The sequence below is a fragment of the Anser cygnoides genome, chromosome 10 (genome assembly GCF_040182565.1).
Source record: "Anser cygnoides isolate HZ-2024a breed goose chromosome 10, Taihu_goose_T2T_genome, whole genome shotgun sequence".
Taxonomy (NCBI): domain Eukaryota; kingdom Metazoa; phylum Chordata; class Aves; order Anseriformes; family Anatidae; genus Anser; species Anser cygnoides.
Genome location: NC_089882.1, coordinates 6,268,951 through 6,286,100, shown reverse-complemented (window position 1 = coordinate 6,286,100; position 17,150 = coordinate 6,268,951). Strand labels below are relative to the sequence as shown.

At 39.5% G+C, this 17,150-nt stretch overlaps 1 protein-coding gene across 1 annotated transcript in view; it reads left to right on the top strand.

Annotated features, from left to right (window-relative positions):
- Nucleotides 1–17,150, top strand: part of PPP4R2 (protein phosphatase 4 regulatory subunit 2) — a 28,855-nt gene extending 11,705 nt beyond the window's left edge. The window contains exons 3-9 of the mRNA XM_048074380.2: nt 6,131–6,301; nt 11,174–11,267; nt 12,690–12,727; nt 12,977–13,051; nt 13,457–13,600; nt 14,226–14,494; nt 15,075–17,150. Coding sequence (XP_047930337.1) covers nt 6,131–6,301; nt 11,174–11,267; nt 12,690–12,727; nt 12,977–13,051; nt 13,457–13,600; nt 14,226–14,494; nt 15,075–15,388 — 1,105 coding nt within the window. The 3' untranslated portion in view covers nt 15,389–17,150. The remainder of the gene's footprint in view (nt 1–6,130; nt 6,302–11,173; nt 11,268–12,689; nt 12,728–12,976; nt 13,052–13,456; nt 13,601–14,225; nt 14,495–15,074) is intronic.

Genomic DNA, 17,150 nt, shown 5'->3' with positions numbered 1-17,150 from the left:
GTGTGCCTGAAAGAGGCAGGGGCAGTGCAGGTGCAGCTGCCCTCCTTGGTGTGGTCTGTTCCCCGTCAGTCCGTGCGTGTTTGTCAGCCTCCGCACTGCCAGGCTCCTGCCTCTCCCTTTCAGTTTCCCCAGCAGCCTTTCAGATTTACTTGCTACTTGCTTTTCTGCATTTGTCAAATCTTGCCTGAACAACTCTGCTGAACGTTTCAGTCTTCCTGCTCTTTTTGTTGAAATTTCGAGTCTCCCGAATTGCATGTGCCAGAGGGCAGCAGAATCGATGACAAAAGCTTGTCCAGCGGTAGGAAGCAAATAGCAGCTCATTCTCTCACCCTCAAAACCTATCTTAATGGTGCAGGGTATTGACAGGTGGTTCTCCTGTCTCGCAGTAAGCAGGGCAGTACGGGAGAAGGCTGCTTTCTCAGTTTGATCAGTACAAATACCTTAAGTACGCAGGAGGTGAGGGAATCGGGGGAAGTCTTTCTGCATTTTGACTGCTTCCCTTTCCCCGTTCCCAGAGAGTGGGAGTGATAGGATTAGATTATTTCCGTGTAAAATGCAATTTTGTTTTTGCTGTGCATGTTTGGAAGGATGAGTTCTGCACAAATCATGTTAGCAGAGAAGCAATCTTATCTTGCAAGGAACTTTGTGCTAGTAATTCTTTTAAATCAAGGCCCAGCATCGGATTACTTGAGCTGCTTTCTGTCGAAGGTCACCTCTGTCCCTTGTGCTATTTATCAAATAGGTTTGGTGGATTTCTAAAGCTGCGTGATGTTGCTTGGCAAACTTGTGTTGCTCTGTAGTAATGGGTTACTTCCAGCAGATAATCACGTAGTTTAAGGCCAGGTGTGAAATAGCTTGCTTTTATTAGAGAAATGCTATTTGGGGTTGTGTTCTCCCTCGTTTAAGATCTGGTGCTGCGAAGTTGTGTCTTTCTGTAATTCTTCCTTCTCCATGCAATGAACATCTTCTGCTGCCTCATCAACTTGCAGTGAACAAGTATGTGATTGTCCTCCTAACTGTAGGGTTGGCTTATGCTCCTTTGTGGCTTTCTTCATGGCGCTTAAACTTCTTATCTTCACATACTTCTGTCCGTATCCAGGGGCTGGCTGTGTTTGCAGGGGTATGGGGAGTGGATTTTTTAAGTATATTTTTTTTATTTCATGTGTCTCTTTTTGCCTGTCATTTCATTTCACCTCTGTGTGCTCATTTCATGTCTTCTGTATTTGATCTTTCTCTCCCCCACTGATTTTTAGCCTTTTCTCATGCTTCCTCTCGAGTCACACACAAATATTCTCAAATGTTGCTTCTGTTTTTCGTATTATTGCCTGTCGGATCAGTTGCTGCCTACTTCCCTGTTTAATTTCTGTGAAACACAGCTGAGTAGCTTCAAACACAGAAGTCTTTTCCATCCACATTTCTGTTATCTTTCTAATGTAAACTGCAAGGTCTGGGGCTCCGTAATGGTACAATATTACGGTGTTAAACATCTGGTAACACCTCGTAGTGTAATTACCAGCAAACCTAGGACAGAGTATCGGGTATTTAAGAGATTCACAAGGACAAACTAAACTGTTGCACTGAGTTAATTTCTATGCTTTCATCTGTGACCTGACTATTACACTTTTTTTTTTAAAACTTAAAATTTTTGAGTATATAATGTCAGCATTTGCTTCCCTCCTGGGAGGGTTTGAGATGCGTGGCCCTGCTGTGATGCGGGTACGGTACAAGCTGTAGTTCTGGAAGCAGCCTGGGATTGCTTCCTCTCGGCCGCTCACTCCTGCTTATGGTGGCTTCTTTCCTGGCTGTGCGTTTTGTTTAATAAAATCACTTTCCTTTTTTCCGCTCTTATTTTCTATGTGTCAGAGCAAAACCTTTCGGCTGACATAAGGGAAGGCTGGTGCAGGAGCGGGTGGGAGGGAAGCAGGAGGATTCTTCCTTTGAGCAGAAATGCCAGTTCACAATGATTTAGAGTACCTGTGAAGTTCCAGGCTCATTAGCCTAGGGGAGCTGTCTTTGTACAGATATAATCACACCGGATGACCCAGATATTGTAGCGAAGGATGCTTTAGATGTACATAAGATGAATATATCTTAAAAGTTGTTCGTTCTCTACAACGCAAATAAGCTGTACCAAAGCATCTTAGGATAAGCCAGTTTTTTGAAGTATTCCTCCTGAAGGTGTTTCTACAGATCCTTCAGTGCTCACGGGGATTTTTGTGTTTGTGAGTTGCTGTAAAATCTCTCAGAAGAGTTGGTAGCACAAAATCACAGGTTAGTGGACAGGAAAAACATGGTTTAGAAGGCTGGGTGTGCGTTTAGCAAAGGCTGTTTCTGTACAATGCTGAGTGGGAAGAACAAGTTTTTATAAACAAGTCTGCTCAGAAGAATGCATGAATAGTATTTCTGCCATGGAATTCCTTCAGTTTGCTTTCTTGACAGAGCTTAAATTGTTTGCCAGTTATTTTCCAGTGTATAAAGCTTAACGAGGTTGTACATAAAGCTCTATGGAAGTTTTTCACTTCCATTTGGCCATTAACTCCAGAAGGCATTTAGCAAACTTTGCTCATTTTTAGTGTCTCCCATTTTAACAAAGCAGCTATAATAGACTTCTTGTGCACTAATGCCAGAGTTATTCTCAGGGAGCACGGGAAACGTGGAATATATATTCTTTTTTCCTTGAAAACAGATATTCCCTCTTTATCTCTTCTCATTACCGTTGTCTGGCTAAGTGCCTAGTCTTTCAGCATGTGCTGATAACTTAAAATACCCAGAGGTGTAGCTATAGATTGCTTTGCAAAGTGCTAGGATAAGCCATTTGTGATCTTCACCATTGTGTTGTATTAGGTAACAGACTTCTACCCATCACTTGTGGACCAGTTGTTTTCCTCCATGTGTGAGCTGCAGGTGAGTTTCAGGAGGTTAGGAGCAGCTGGCACCGACTTCTGCTTGTCAGTTTCATAGACCGGGGAAGCAGGAAAGCTGACTTTTCTCCTCTGACACTCATTTTCGATCACTTTCACGGAAATAAATAGGTGGTAGGAAAAAAAACCTTACTGCCTGTGCAGAGATGGTATTTTTGTCAAAAGGAAGTTCATTATTCTAACAATTTCTTTCTTCAGATGCACAGCCAGGCATTCTCGAGTTTTATAGTTGGAGGAGAATTTTTCATAAACAATTAAAAAAACAAAACACCTGGGTTCAGGCTCCCTTGCCTTTAAAGTATTTTCTTCCTCCTGTAAGAGCAGTGCGTAGTGCTGACCCCTTCCTAGCGGCCTGGCAGACGCAATGTTAGGCTGGATGAGGTAAGAAAGGGGGGAAAGGGGCTGCTGCTGACTGAGTTCTGGACATTGCTTGTCCTAGGATAAGGATAGAAGAGCAGAGCCTAAAAGAAACCAGTGACCTGCACTGCATCCCTCAGGAACCATCTTCCTACCTTCTAGGAATGCAGTGTGCTGCCCCTGCAGGACTGGATTCTGTCTGTGCAGTTGAAGGCTCTGGAGCTCTGTTATTTGTGGTGTGGATGGTACTTCCTACTGAGTGGGCAGAGCTCCCCTGTAACTTGCTGGTACTGGGATAAAAACGCTCATCGGAAACCAGTTGGCATAGACTGAAAGTGCGTCGAGATGATTTTCGGTGGGAGCTTGTTTCGGTGTCCGTGGGACCATCCTGGGGTTCCCTGAAAGTCCAAGGTGCAACCCTGAGCTCAGGAGGCGATGCTCCAGAAGCGAGGGGGAGTTCGGGGCCTGCAGAGCAGCGCGTTACATTGCTCTTGCCTTGTGATCACAGCAGCAGCCGCGGTTTGTGCCACTGGATTTAAGCAGTTAGCTCTCCTGCTGCTAGCAGCGCAGCCGCGGCGGTGTGGAATTCAGCAGCGTTGAAGAAAACCCTGTTTGAGGAGGCTGAGTACGTGGCTGCTGCGAGTCCGCCCGGAGCTTCTGCCGCTGTGGCTGCCCTGCTTCTACCCACAGCTCGTTTGGTCGATGGAAAGTTGGGGTTGCAATGGCTGGGGCAGCTGTGGGCACGCTGTGACTGCCGGGTGAGCTGATCCTTAACCCGTGCTGCTCCTGGCTGTAAGCTGGGCCATGTCACCTCATCGGCTGGAGTTTATCATTTATTTGTTTGGTCTGAAATACAGGACAAAAGATGCTTTTTTAGGTCAGTGTTGCAACATTCAAATCACAGCGCATTGCAGCTGCGGGTTCTTAGCCTTTCTATGTAATAGAAGAAATACTAATTAAAATACTTGAATTTAGAAAAAATAACGTTTTTCTAGGCTTCTGTAAAGGGGTAAAAGGTTGCTTTGTTTTCATAGAGCTTCAGCACTGGGAAGAGGAGGTGGTGGATAGTGCCTGCAGGCAGTGGATTCACATTTAAAACATATTTGCTGTTTTGTGTTGGGTTATTTCAGCAACACGATACTGATGGGTTAATCATCTATGGAAAGAGGTGTTACTATTCAGCAAGAAATAAATAAAAATAAAGTGCGGCTTAAGTTGAAACTGAAAAAAATATCTAAACAGGCTCACCAGAAGCTTTAGCAGAATAGTGGAATCCCTTTTCATGAGGCAAGTAAAACTGGGGTGCTCCGCAGGAAGTAATCCTTCCTTGGTGTGAGGTTATTGACGGGTTTGTTCTGCCTGTGCTTTGTGATGTGCCTAGGTATTAAATGTGTGCTTTGTTGTGAAAGCTTTGGTCTCACGGCGGTAGCACGGCGTAGTTGGAGAGCTTTCTCATTTCAGCTTTGCAGGAGTCGTGTCTCATACTGTACGTTAGAAATGTTACTGTATTTTGTATTTTTCTCTGTAATGCTAATTGGAGCAATAATCCCATGAGAACCAGTGGTTCTGTTTAATCTGTCCAGGACATTCCCTTTTGGGACCTTATTTCCTTCTATTTTGCGTTCTGGTTTTATAGTTTGCCTCCAAGTCCTGCGTTCCCCTCTGCAGCAAAGTGCTTAATGATTTCCTGGAAGGAGAAGGAAGGTTTGCCTTTCCTCTCCAGATTTTCTTCCCCCGTTCTTGCCAATGTATTGCTCCTAATGAAAGACCAAGGCTTTGTCTTTCCACCTCTAGACAAATCAGAGCTAAATTTTCCCGTTTTCATCTTGTGAGCAAGGGGAAGATTCAGGTGGAGGTAACAGGGCGCTGTTGTGAAAGCAGCCTGCTGCGACTTCGCTGGATTCCCGCAGATGCAGTGCCTGTGTGGTCGGAGCCTGTTGGTTTCAGATCCCACATGCTGCGGATAAATGCCATCCGGTAGCTGCGAGAGCTCCTGCGTTGCGTCAGCGCGGACGGACTACAATTGGTAGTGACTGAAGGAAGTGAGTTGTTTGCAGGTTGCTCCCCGCGCTGCTGAGATGTGCGTCAGTGGGAGGAAGCCCAGAGTCACTTCGGGGGCTGCTGCGGGCTGGTCGGTGCAGGAGGGGCTCCGATATCCATTGTATGCTGCTTAGGAAACCTGTTTTCTTGCAAATTTCATTGTATAGAATTCTATAAATGGCAAAACTGGAAGTTGTAAGGCAGAAGGTAATCGATATTTTTAGATTACTTACTGCTGTGGCCGTGTTTTTCAGAATTTCAGAATTGTTTTGCTCAAATATTCATCAGGTGCTAACCGTGATAGAAAATGTATTTGCCTTTCTGAGAACAAGAGGTCCCATGAAGTGCTTTGGAGGTGTGTGGATACCCAACAGTTAATTACAAAAGGCCCAAACCAGAAGGGCATTATAACAGAAGACAGACAATGCTGTGTGGTTTCCAGACTTGAAACTTCTTTTTTTTTCTTCTGTAACCTCAGTGAGAAGTTCAGGCTGCGTGTAGGCTCTCTGGTAATGTGACGTGCATACATCCTGTGCAATTTTAGGTTGGAATTGTAATGGTTTGTGAAGGAACAGGCTTATCCTGTTACCTTGTTAATGGCAATTAACTCGTATAATAATGTTTTACTGTAATTATTTAAATAGTTATCGTGCTTTAAATTCAGAAAGAAAAATAATACTTCCTTAGTTGCTGCATTTATCTTAGGATTGGCATACCAGCCCGAATTTTGTTTTTACAATCATAAAATTACACTGTTTTTCTGTGGTTTTGGGGCTGACTTGTGTATCTCTTATTTCTTGTGTCTTATGCAGGGTTCAGTGGTCTCAATTTAAAGGTTATTTTATTTTCAAACTGGAGAAAGTAATGGATGATTTCAGAACCTCAGCTCCTGAGCCAAGAGGGCCCCCCAACCCAAACGTGGAGTATATTCCCTTCGAAGAGATGAAAGAAAGAATCCTGAAAATTGTCACTGGATTTAATGGGTATGTAACATTTGTTGCCTAAAATCAGGATAAGAGAAATACTCAGTTTTTAACCTTAGTAATCTGCTTGGTGACCGTTTATTCTACTTCCTTAAATCGATGAGCAGAAACAAATTTATACCTTGGAAATGTATTGCAGCAGTTTCAGAAGTTTCTCTTAATATACTTAATAATATATACATATATATAAGAATAATTTGCAATATAATATTTGAATGAAAATACTGATGTCTTGTGACATGTCAGTCATCTCAGTTTTTTCAGTACGTAGGTAGGTTTGTATTAATACCCTTCAATGAAGCGTTACCAGCACGTAACAGGTAAAATAGCCATTAAAGTCAGATTTCTTTCAATGTATTTTGAAATACCTAGCTGAAAGAACTCTTTAGGTGTTCAGTTCTTAATAGCTCTGTGGCAGTTCAGTAGGCTTTGAACAGCTAATGCTGTGGTAGACACGGTGTGACAAGGAGGCGAAGTGAACCTGGTTTTGAAGTGTTAAATTCCGCTGGTTTCAGACTGATAGTTCAGGTGATGCTAGTCGAGAGATGTGTGATATTCAATCTGTTGCTGACTGTGTCTTAAGTGTGTACCCTTTGTTGGTTTTGTAATTCTGGAAGTTTTGTTTCATTTTAAATAAAGCTCCTGATTTATTTTTTTGTCAAGGGTGTCTTTTATTTGCTGTATTGTTTTAATGGCCTGTATAGTTATTTTTCTTGTTTCTAAACTGCATTACGTACTTACATAAGCTGAGTCATTCTGTTCGAGTCTCGATATTTGCTTATGAGAGACTTATTCAGCCTTTTTCTCAGCTTGTCAGTAAATGGGCATACTGTAAGGCTTAGCTCCCTGTCACTTCCTGATTTCAGTTTTGGAGGTACTGCTGACATGTCCATAGCATGTTATTTTGATGTTAGCTTAATAATTTTTACTGTCATTGTTCCATGCAATGTTACATACATACAATGTAAGTGTCTTTTATAAGTCAGGCCTGATTCCCTTTAAAAAAATAAAAAAGCTTCAGGTTGCTCTTACATAAGACAATCCTAAGAATGTAAAATTCAGTGTGTTCTCTGCTGCCCAATATTTATACCAGGCTGCTTCATGGGAGGAATTTAAAAATAAACCTGTCCTTTATGCCAGTCTGTCTCTCTCCTACCTCCGCCAGCTTTTTGTTAATGCTTCGCTGCCCCAAAAATCTGTAACGTTCTCACGTTGAGACAGCTAATGAATGGGCTGCTGTTATCTGCTGTTTTTCCGAAGAGCACTAAACAAACCTGTGGGTGACCCAAGCGTGCAGCTCTGCTGTTCTCAGCTGGTGCTGAGCGCTTGAAAAGTGTGCCACTTCCTCGTTCTTTCAGCTGAACCACCTGGTCTTTGAGGGAGCAAGCTGCGTACATCAGCTACCTGTAAGAAAGTCATAAATAAGGATGTTCCAGAGTCTGGGGTTGTAGAATAGTCCATTAGTAAACACCACAGCTCCTACAGGGAGGATATGAATGTGAAAGTTGAATCCCATGGAGAAGTGTCCTATGGGTCTTCCTAGGTGAAGTGACTTTTGAAGAAAGCTCAGACTGGCTGTTGTAGCCTTACTGTGTCTTACCGTACTTTGCGTAATGTGCTTCTAGAGCCAGGTTCTTGTGCTAGGCTTTAGAATTGCTTTGGAGTAGGAGGGTCTTGAAAGACGTGCTCTTCTCTTTATCTTTTGCTCCTGAAGCAGAAAGTTCCAAGGTAGGTTACCCGAGATCTCAGGTGACAGAGGAGTCTTCACAGCACCAAAAAAAAAAAAAAAAATACGTATTTATAACTATAATCCAAATGCTCAGTTAAATGCTTTGCGTTCTGGCTTGTTCATTCTGCTTTCTGTGTTTCCTCAGTATCACATTTAAAATTCATGGTATGTCCAATAATCGCTCTTCATTTTGAACAGGACTTAACCTTTTAGTTATAACAATTGGGTTTAGAAGGATCTTAAACTTAAGGCGATCCATGCCTTTCCTTTCTATTTCCCCTGTTACTTTTTGACTGCTGTCTACATGAAGAATTTTTGGGTTGACATTCATTCTGAACAACAGCACTAGGAAGTGCAATTCCGAATGTCTTTGTGGGGAATTTTAGGCGGTTACCTTAGGAAGGCAGATAAGGACTGACTGTCACGCAGTTCGTGTGCTGCACTAGCCGTCTTCCTAAGCATTTGGAAAGATCAGTTCTCATTGCCCACAATCTTTCACGTTGGTGTTTACATACGGATTTGCACCGATTTCGGTTACTTTTATTTTAACATCATATTGTTAAACTTTTTAAAATTTGTAGTTACGTGAAAGAGTTTATAATTAACCAGAGGTGAAGTTAACTTTGGTTGGGTTTTGCAAACTAAAGCACATACAAATGTTGAACAAATGATATGCAGAGGAGGTGATACCGTGACACTTGGTGCCATCTACTGCTCAGTAAACAAAGTTCAGTTTACTATGGAAAATTTTGGAGGAAAACTGGTTTTAACTTCTGTTTAAACATTTTTGAACTGAGAGTAAAATAGGAGTGCGACTTCAGGCTACGCATTTTCTTGAGTATTTCTCAAGTAACCAGAACTCTGTTGGCGCACAAAACTACTTCGTGTCCTTGTCTTTGTTCTCCAAGTGCCCACTTAGATGCAGCTAAATAGGAATTAGCCTGGGAATGATTCTTCAGAATGTTTCGTATGTTTGGTTGATGAAAAATAATTTAAAATTACGTGTATTGTTGTTTCTCTGAAATAATTTGATTTTGCATGGACATTTTAGTCTGTTACAACTTTACAAAGAGACTGTAATTAGGGACTTTTAAACCCCAAAGTGAAATAGCCATGGATGAGAAACAGTAGTTACAACTAGTGCTGTGCCTACGGGGAGAGGTTAACAGATCAGGTAAATTCTTCTGTGTGACCGAGTCACAGAGGTGGGAAGTTGGTGAAAAGAAGCTGAGCATTGTGAAGAACTTGGGTGTCAGAAGGATTGCTAGCTGACCAAACGCTGCTAAAGAGCAGCAATATGTGATGAACAGTAAGGCAGCTTTAGTGAAATTCAGAATGAGAGAAGCATTGTCAAGCCCAAGAGCTTTCATGTAATACATTGAATGAAAAAGAACATTTGTTCCTAGCTTGTTCTTATCAAACTTTGGGGTTGGGAAAGAGATAATTCTGGGTCAGATAGGGAGGTGAGGTGTATTTTGCCTGTGTGCCAAAATATTAAATTTCTGCCATTTGTTTTACTTGCTTTTAAGCAATCGTGTCAAAACAAATGCTTTAGAAATCGCCCTCTTTTAGCATTACTTTTTGCAAATATTGAACGTATTTAATGCTTTGTCAGCTGTATTCTAACTCGCCGCAGCTGACTGATGGAAATTAACCTGACCGTCTTCCTATTCCTAGAAGTCAAGTACAGATAAGCTGGTATGGTGTAATTCAGGCTGAGCGCAAGGCATTAACTCCTTGGCAGGGTAAACGCGATAGGCAGTCTGTGGTTTTTTTCCGGTGGCAGTGTTTGAGCTAGGGCTGAGGGTGGTTGTACGGTAGCGTATATCCTTTCCGTTTTCAAGTTGAGGGTTGTAACATCCTCAGTGACATACCGCACAGTGCTGGAAAACACGATTAGATTGTTGATGCTTGGTCGCTCTATTTCTGCTCGCTGCTTGCGCTGAAGTGAATTGTCACGTAGTGTGAGTAAGCACAGGGTGCTGACGTCTTTGCTGACCCGGTGGTAGATCTGCGCATCTTTAAAACGTGGCTTTTTAGCTTTTAGGTACTGTGTTAGCTAATGAAATAGGCTAAAGATACTGTGTACCAAGGTCCTTAGAAAATAATAAAAGTTAAATTAAAAAAAATAATAATCCAGCGTAGTGCTGTATATGTATGCAAACGTGTATTGATAATGCTCTGGATTTGGTGTGTCAGTCATATCCTCAATCAAGAACTGGTTCTGAAGTATCATTGTATCAAATATTCTTTTAGGTGTATTTTTGAAATGTTAATGGCTTCAATTTCAAATAGTCAACTGTAAAAATATGTAAATGTTCATTATTTTATTGAATCAACCTGAAGTATTTCATTATTTTGTCAAAAGTCATAGAAATGTGTTACATTGTGACATTGTACATGAATTTTCAGTGAAAGTGTATAACAACTCAGGTAACTGATCGACGTATGTAAAATATCGCTTGCTTGAAAGGTCAGTTTCTCATTTAAGTAGGATGAAACCGAGTGCAAAATTGTCAGAAAACAGTGTGAATGTGATGCTATGGATCTGTGTAACGTCTAAGTTTAATAATGATTTTACCGAGGTGTTCCATGATAGATAAGTACTGTCCAGGTGTGGCAAAATACAGTGTGTATAACAGCTAAAGTTAGTAATTCCACCATTTAATGCTTTTTCTGTAAATGTATTTTGTAAAACATGAAATAAACTACGAGTTGAGATTTTTTTTTAGATCTAGCGTGTATGACTCTAATTTGTTTTGAATCACTTCCCATTTCTGTTCTATTCGAGTTATCTAATAAATGCAGTCTTAAACTATTTTACTGTTGATGATCTGGTTTCTGAATTTAAATACCGCTTTCCCTTTCATCATTTTAGTGGATTGAGTTGCGGGATGATGCGTTTAGGATGCTACTTAAGAGTTGTCATGGTGAGCACAAAAGACAGTGCCTTATCTCAGTGTGTGAAATAAGGGAAATAAATAAGGCTTTAAGTTACTACCCTATATTGCTAATAACAACAGATTTCTGTACTATTTTCTTTCTGTCCTCTCAGTAAGGGGAGGAAAGCAATAAATTTTTGCTTCCTAGCAGTCATACTCATAAAAACCAAATTAAATTGTTATAAATCTATTTCATTGCAGCATCCCCTTCACTATTCAGCGACTCTGTGAGTTGCTGACAGATCCTAGGAGGAATTACACAGGAACAGACAAATTTCTAAGAGGTGTGGAAAAGGTATGTATTTTGCTGAGAACATGCAGCTCAACAGTCACCATTTAAATAACTATTTAAATAACTTTTGAATTGCTACCAAAAGTCTGTTGGTTTCATTATGGTTCACAGTCATGTAGTAGCTAATAGCTACTCTCAACTCTTGAGTTTCTTCCTTTATTTTTAATGTTGTAAGAGCAGTTTGAAAGAACTTACTTAAAACTTGAAAGTAAATTTCAGGAATGTAACTGTTGTTTCCTAATTACTGTGCAGTACTCAAACTAGTTTCTGGAGGGTATAATATCATTCGTAATACTGAGTCCTAACTAAAACTGATCAAATAATCACCTGAAATAATTTGAATTTTTTGATTTGATGCTTCCTTCTTCTTTTGGGTTCAGATTAGATGAGGAAGAGAGGAAACCTCCCTTCCCCCCAGTGTCTTTTGTGTCAGTATTTAAATCCTCTTGTATAGAGGAATGAATCTTCATAAAAGCATACAGATGTCAGTAAATGGTGTTTACATTAGAATGCAGTTCCACATAGGATTTTCTTGATAGCAAAATTAGCTTGAGGTTCCTACTTAGGCTACTCAGTCCCTCCTCCAAAAAGTGTAACTTTTAAATGCAGCTGATTTCACTGTTACAGCACATACAGTCAGATATATTCTTGCAAGTTTAGAAAAGGAAGTCAGCAATAAAGGATGAAACAGAAATTTCACAAAGCAAAAATCAGCCAGAGTGAGATCTGTGAAACAGTACTTCAAGCTTTATGGAGATCTTTCATTAAAGTTAGTCTGGGTTAATTTAAGTCCTGCAGAAAAGGCTGCATTTATAATTTGACTAAGCATTGATAAGAAAAAAGAAACTTGGCTCCTTTTAAAGTGAGGTTTCTAGATATTAAAATGGATTTAGTTTGCAGTGCCATTCAAGAGGGAGAGGGGGCTAAGCAAAACACGTTGTATTAGTCATTATTTCTGCCCTTTTTTTTATGCAGGGGCCAAAATAATTTAGCAGATGAAATATGGCTGTGCCAAAAATAGCTAATAATGCTTGCATGCTTCTCAATATAGGACTCATACGTACAAATAGAACATTTCTTCACAAGTTCAGGAGTTTTTCAGCATTTGAGAACATTTTGTTCTGATTTCCAAGGATGCTTCAATTAGAAATTACAAACACTTGGGCCTGGGGTTTAGTGTGGTTGTCTTGTTTTGACCCACTTAGAAAATACTGGGTTTTAATGTAATTGTGGTCTGATCTTGTTGAAGGGAAGCCAGGATGGTTTTTGTGTTTTCAATGTGTTGATACCTCTAAAGAAAATTTATCTGAAAGCTACTTCAGCAGATATGACCAATATCCTGTAACCCTTCAAGTTGTGGACTGTTGTCAGGTGCCCAAGTTTCTGTTTCTGAACTCTTAATACATGTGTTTTTGTGTATTACAGAATGTCATGGTTGTCAGCTGTGTATATCCATCTTCAGAGTAAGTAAAATCTTCAGTTTCTTGAAACTTCAGGATTGCATTAGTAGACAGGAGGACGTGTGTCTGCGTGTGTAATGTATTTTGCTTCCTGACAGTAGTTGAATCCCAAAGTACGACGTGCAGAGTTCAGTTTTCAGTATCAATAGTTAAGCCAACAGTAGTGATAGTGATCTGCAAGTAAGTGTTACGTATAGCAGTTTGGAAACATTCCTTTATTCCTAACATTCTGATTCTTACTCTCTTTATTAGGAAAAATAATTCCAATAGTTTAAACCGGATGAATGGTGTAATGTTCCCAGGAAATTCACCAGGCTACTCTGACAGGTAAGTTCAGCTTCAGGAGCTAAATTATTCAGGATAAAAGCAAGGTTGTTATGGAAATAGCTGGCTCAGATCCCTTATCTTTGCCTATTCTGATCCTGAATAGGTAGCCTCAAAAATGGGATATGATATGGAATACGGGTGAGGGAGAGAAGAGGAGTCATCGGGATACGTCATGTTCTTTTTTAACATTTTTTGTGACCTCGTTTAGAATTTTCTTTAAAGTTTTGGTGATACTGGTTCCATTGGAGGCAAAGAATTTTATTTATTGCAAAATAGGAAGTTACACTCCCCCACCCAGTTCTTTTAAGATCTAGATTATAGCTGCTCTCTGTTAGGAACAAATTCCTTGGGGTTTATTATTATTATTGTTGTTGTTATTAATTTTATTATTATTATTTTTTAAAGATCTAATGTAAATGGCCCTGGAACTCCCAGGCCAGTAAATCGACCGAAGGTTTCTTTGTCATCTCCTATGACAACAAACGGTTTGCCAGACAGCACGGAACATAAAGAATCGAGCTTGCAGCAAACGGAAGATAAGAAACACAGGTTTGTGAGGACTAATGCATTTCAATTCTTTTTTATTCTCATGTTTTTTCACCTGCATTTGAAAAACATTTTAAAAGGGAACGGCCTTCCAAGTTTAAGCATTTTAAAAGGGAATGGCTTAAGTATGCATAGTTAAGCCTTAACAGAAGAATGTCTGCAGGAGGATTCCCTTGTGTGCTTACTGCTGTTTGGGCTGTCTAGGTAAATAGTAGCTGAAGTTTTCAAAGTTGTAGTAACACATCTTGTAAGTGTATGGCATGTGTAGTAAAAATGTAGAGCGAATAATAGAGTTCAGAAATCCACAGTTACCATATTTGTGCCAGGATGATGAAGTATAACCAGACACGACATTTCATAAATGCTTGCCATTAATGCTGACAGTAGGAACGGCGTGTAATTTAGACTCGCCAGAGCAGTGTGATTGTTGTTTTCATCAACAATCAGGTGAAGCTGGAGTGATGATTTTGAGGTTTTGTCATGTAATGAAAGAAGCAAGTTTTACTGTTTTCTTGTAAAGTGTTTAGTTTGAAATGGCTACTTTTAAAAAGAAATGTAACAAGCTACAGAATGTTTTTCTAAAACAAACAAAAAAAGAAAACCCTACAGCTGCTTTTGTTGTTTATAGTGAATCACCAGCATCTGAATCAGAAGGTGCTCAGAGCAGCCCTGTAAAAAATAAGCACTCTGAAGATGATCCTGCAGAAGCAGAAGAGCATGAGGTAAAAAGACTTAAATTTGACAAGGAAGGGGAAGCCAGAGATGCACCTAATCAAACTGCTTCCAGTGAAGTTTCTTTAGGCATGGGGGAAGAGACAGAAACATCCTCTACATCTCAGGATAAAGAAAAAGATGCTACTTGTGCCAGACAGCACTGTACAGAGGAAGAGGAGGAAGGTATTTCAGATTTTTCGTTATATTTGTTTGGTGCATTTTCCAAGAAGGTTGGATTTTCTTTGCAGGAAGCCTGTAATACTGTTGGGATTGTTGAATGTCTACTGTTCTGGATTCTGCTTTGTTTTTTTACATATTCTCCCAGGATTCCTTTTAATAGCTATTTTTGTGGATCCTGTATTTGTAACGTGTTCCTTTAGATGATGACTGATGTATACTTGAAACAGTAATGATTTCCACATTTCTAGAAGACTAATTCTGAGGACAAATGAGGAAATGTGTGGAAGCAAGAAGTTATTTGTTGTTTTTTAGACTGTCTTTATCCACTGACGTTTTATTAAGTGAAGCTACCTATTTAATCCAAAATATGACTTTATTTTATGGTTTATTACTACAGTGTGGCTATCCTGATGAGGTTGGCTAATATTTTAAATCTTTTAATAAAAGCTGGGATTGTCACTTTTTCTTGTCCTTGTCTGTGTTGTAGAAACTTTGCTCAGCATAGCCAGGAATAGAAAGTAGCAGGGTTAAAATTTTCAGGATTAAAAACAGCCTTAGTAATACTGTCCTTTCACTGTTCTAGAGTCCTTCATGTCTCCCAGAAACACTGGTCCAGACAGAAAAGATCAAGAAAAAGACACTGAATCCTCACCTGTGAATGAAGAGACCTCTGAGGAGAGCAATCAGATGGAGGAGTCTGATCAGTCTCGGTCAGAGAAGGATTCACATTCAGACAACAGTGAAATTAGTGGATCTGGCAGTAGTGGAGCTGACTGCAGTGAAACTGAAGAGTTAGGGTCGTATGCTAGTGAAACTCCAGAAAATTCATCAGAGACCCCTATGGAAAACAGTGAGGAAGCCACAGAAGTTGCAGATGAACCTATGGAGCAAGACTAATTTAAATACACTTAGATGCAGTATTTTCCATAAGGCTCCGGTTTTACACTGTATAAATAATTTTATGTAATAAAGTGGACCTTTAGTTTTACAAAAAGAAGCAGGTTGTAAAATAAACTTCTCCATGGATCGAACCTTGAAAGAGTTGTACATGATAAGAACTGTGAATACCAGCTCCTTCAGGTCCTGCTTACCGCTGAACTTTCGTTTGGTCAAATCAGTGGTTTGTGTATAGTTTTTTTTATTTAGAATAAAAGTTTTTAAACTGGAAGGTAATTATAATTTTGACAACTTTTTTGGAAATTACCACACCTAGTTGTATGTAAGCAAGAAAGCTTTTTGTCTTGTCTTTTTCTGACAGCTATAGCAGTTACTTCATATTTTGGTTACAGTTTCAACATTTAACATGTGAATTACGGGGTTTCATGCTGGTTTCCAGATTTTTATTTGAATACACACTATGAAACCTTATGTTGTGTGTTTAAAATGTGTTACATTTCTCACACACATATGCACGCATGCACACGTATGTGTACCCTCACTGTTCTAAGGGGGAAATGTTATATTTTTCTGTTTCTATAAAAGATAAATACAGCAAATACTTTTTCTATAGGAAAAGACTAAGTTCACCTCTCAAGGCACTTTGTTTTGCCTCTGGGGAAGAAAAAAGGCAAATGAAATCTGGCCCATATGAAACCCTGGAAATATGAACGTTGTTGAAAACACCAGAGTAAACACATTCCAAGAGAACTGTTCAGATTACAACACTTTTGTATACTTCTGAGGTGCCTGAGTGAAAGGATTTCATTTATTTATGAGAAAATGTGCTTTATGTTGAGAACGTTGTAATCAAAACATTAGCTTAAACTTTTTGTAGAAGAAATGTTTGAAAGTATGGTAAGAAAGTATCTCGGAAGAAATTAACAGGTACTTGCCTTCTTGAGTGCTTCTCAAAGCATTGTGAATATTATAGAGAAGTCTCAGAATTATTCTAAGGTATGCAGATGGCATTGGTATGATCACATCACTGTATTGGAAGAATTAATATATGACAGTAGTTATGTACCTGAGCTAAAAAACTAAAAGGTGTAGAGGTGCATAGAAATCGCCATGATTTGTATAACATTTTGGAAGTGAACTAAATATTTTTGAACATGCTACTTTGACAGCCAGTGTTACATTTTTTTCAAACCAGCTCAAAGCACAACTACTGCTTTACTCCCGATATTTTCCAGTTCCCATATTTAAAGACATGCAAGCTGCAACCTCCCAGTCACAATTACTGGCTGCCAAATTTATACCTGTTTCTTCAACTGTACCTTTTTGATATTTAGGATTTTTAAATTTCTGTAAAGTAGATTTTTGTAGATTGTAATGAGTGCTCACTGCCATTGTGAAACGGTATATAATTGTATAATTTCTGTGTGTAAACTGAATGCTTGGGCTTTCAATACAGTATTCATATAAAGCAATAAATATTAATGTTATGAAATACCTGAGTACATTTTTATCAGAATTGTCCCTTTTTGGTTTTAAACTCATACACCTGAAGTACAAAAATGACCTCTAAAATGCATGCTGATAGTTTCTTGTACTACATGGTATGCTTTGTATCATTTAGGAGAAATCTAGGTTTCAATTGTTACCAGCATAATTTGGCTCAGTTGGAATATTATAAAGTCATTTCTTGCTGACTTTACCTATCAAGTTCTAAGCAAACAGAGGATTCAGGGAGATGCTTGCCAAAAAAATAATAATAAAA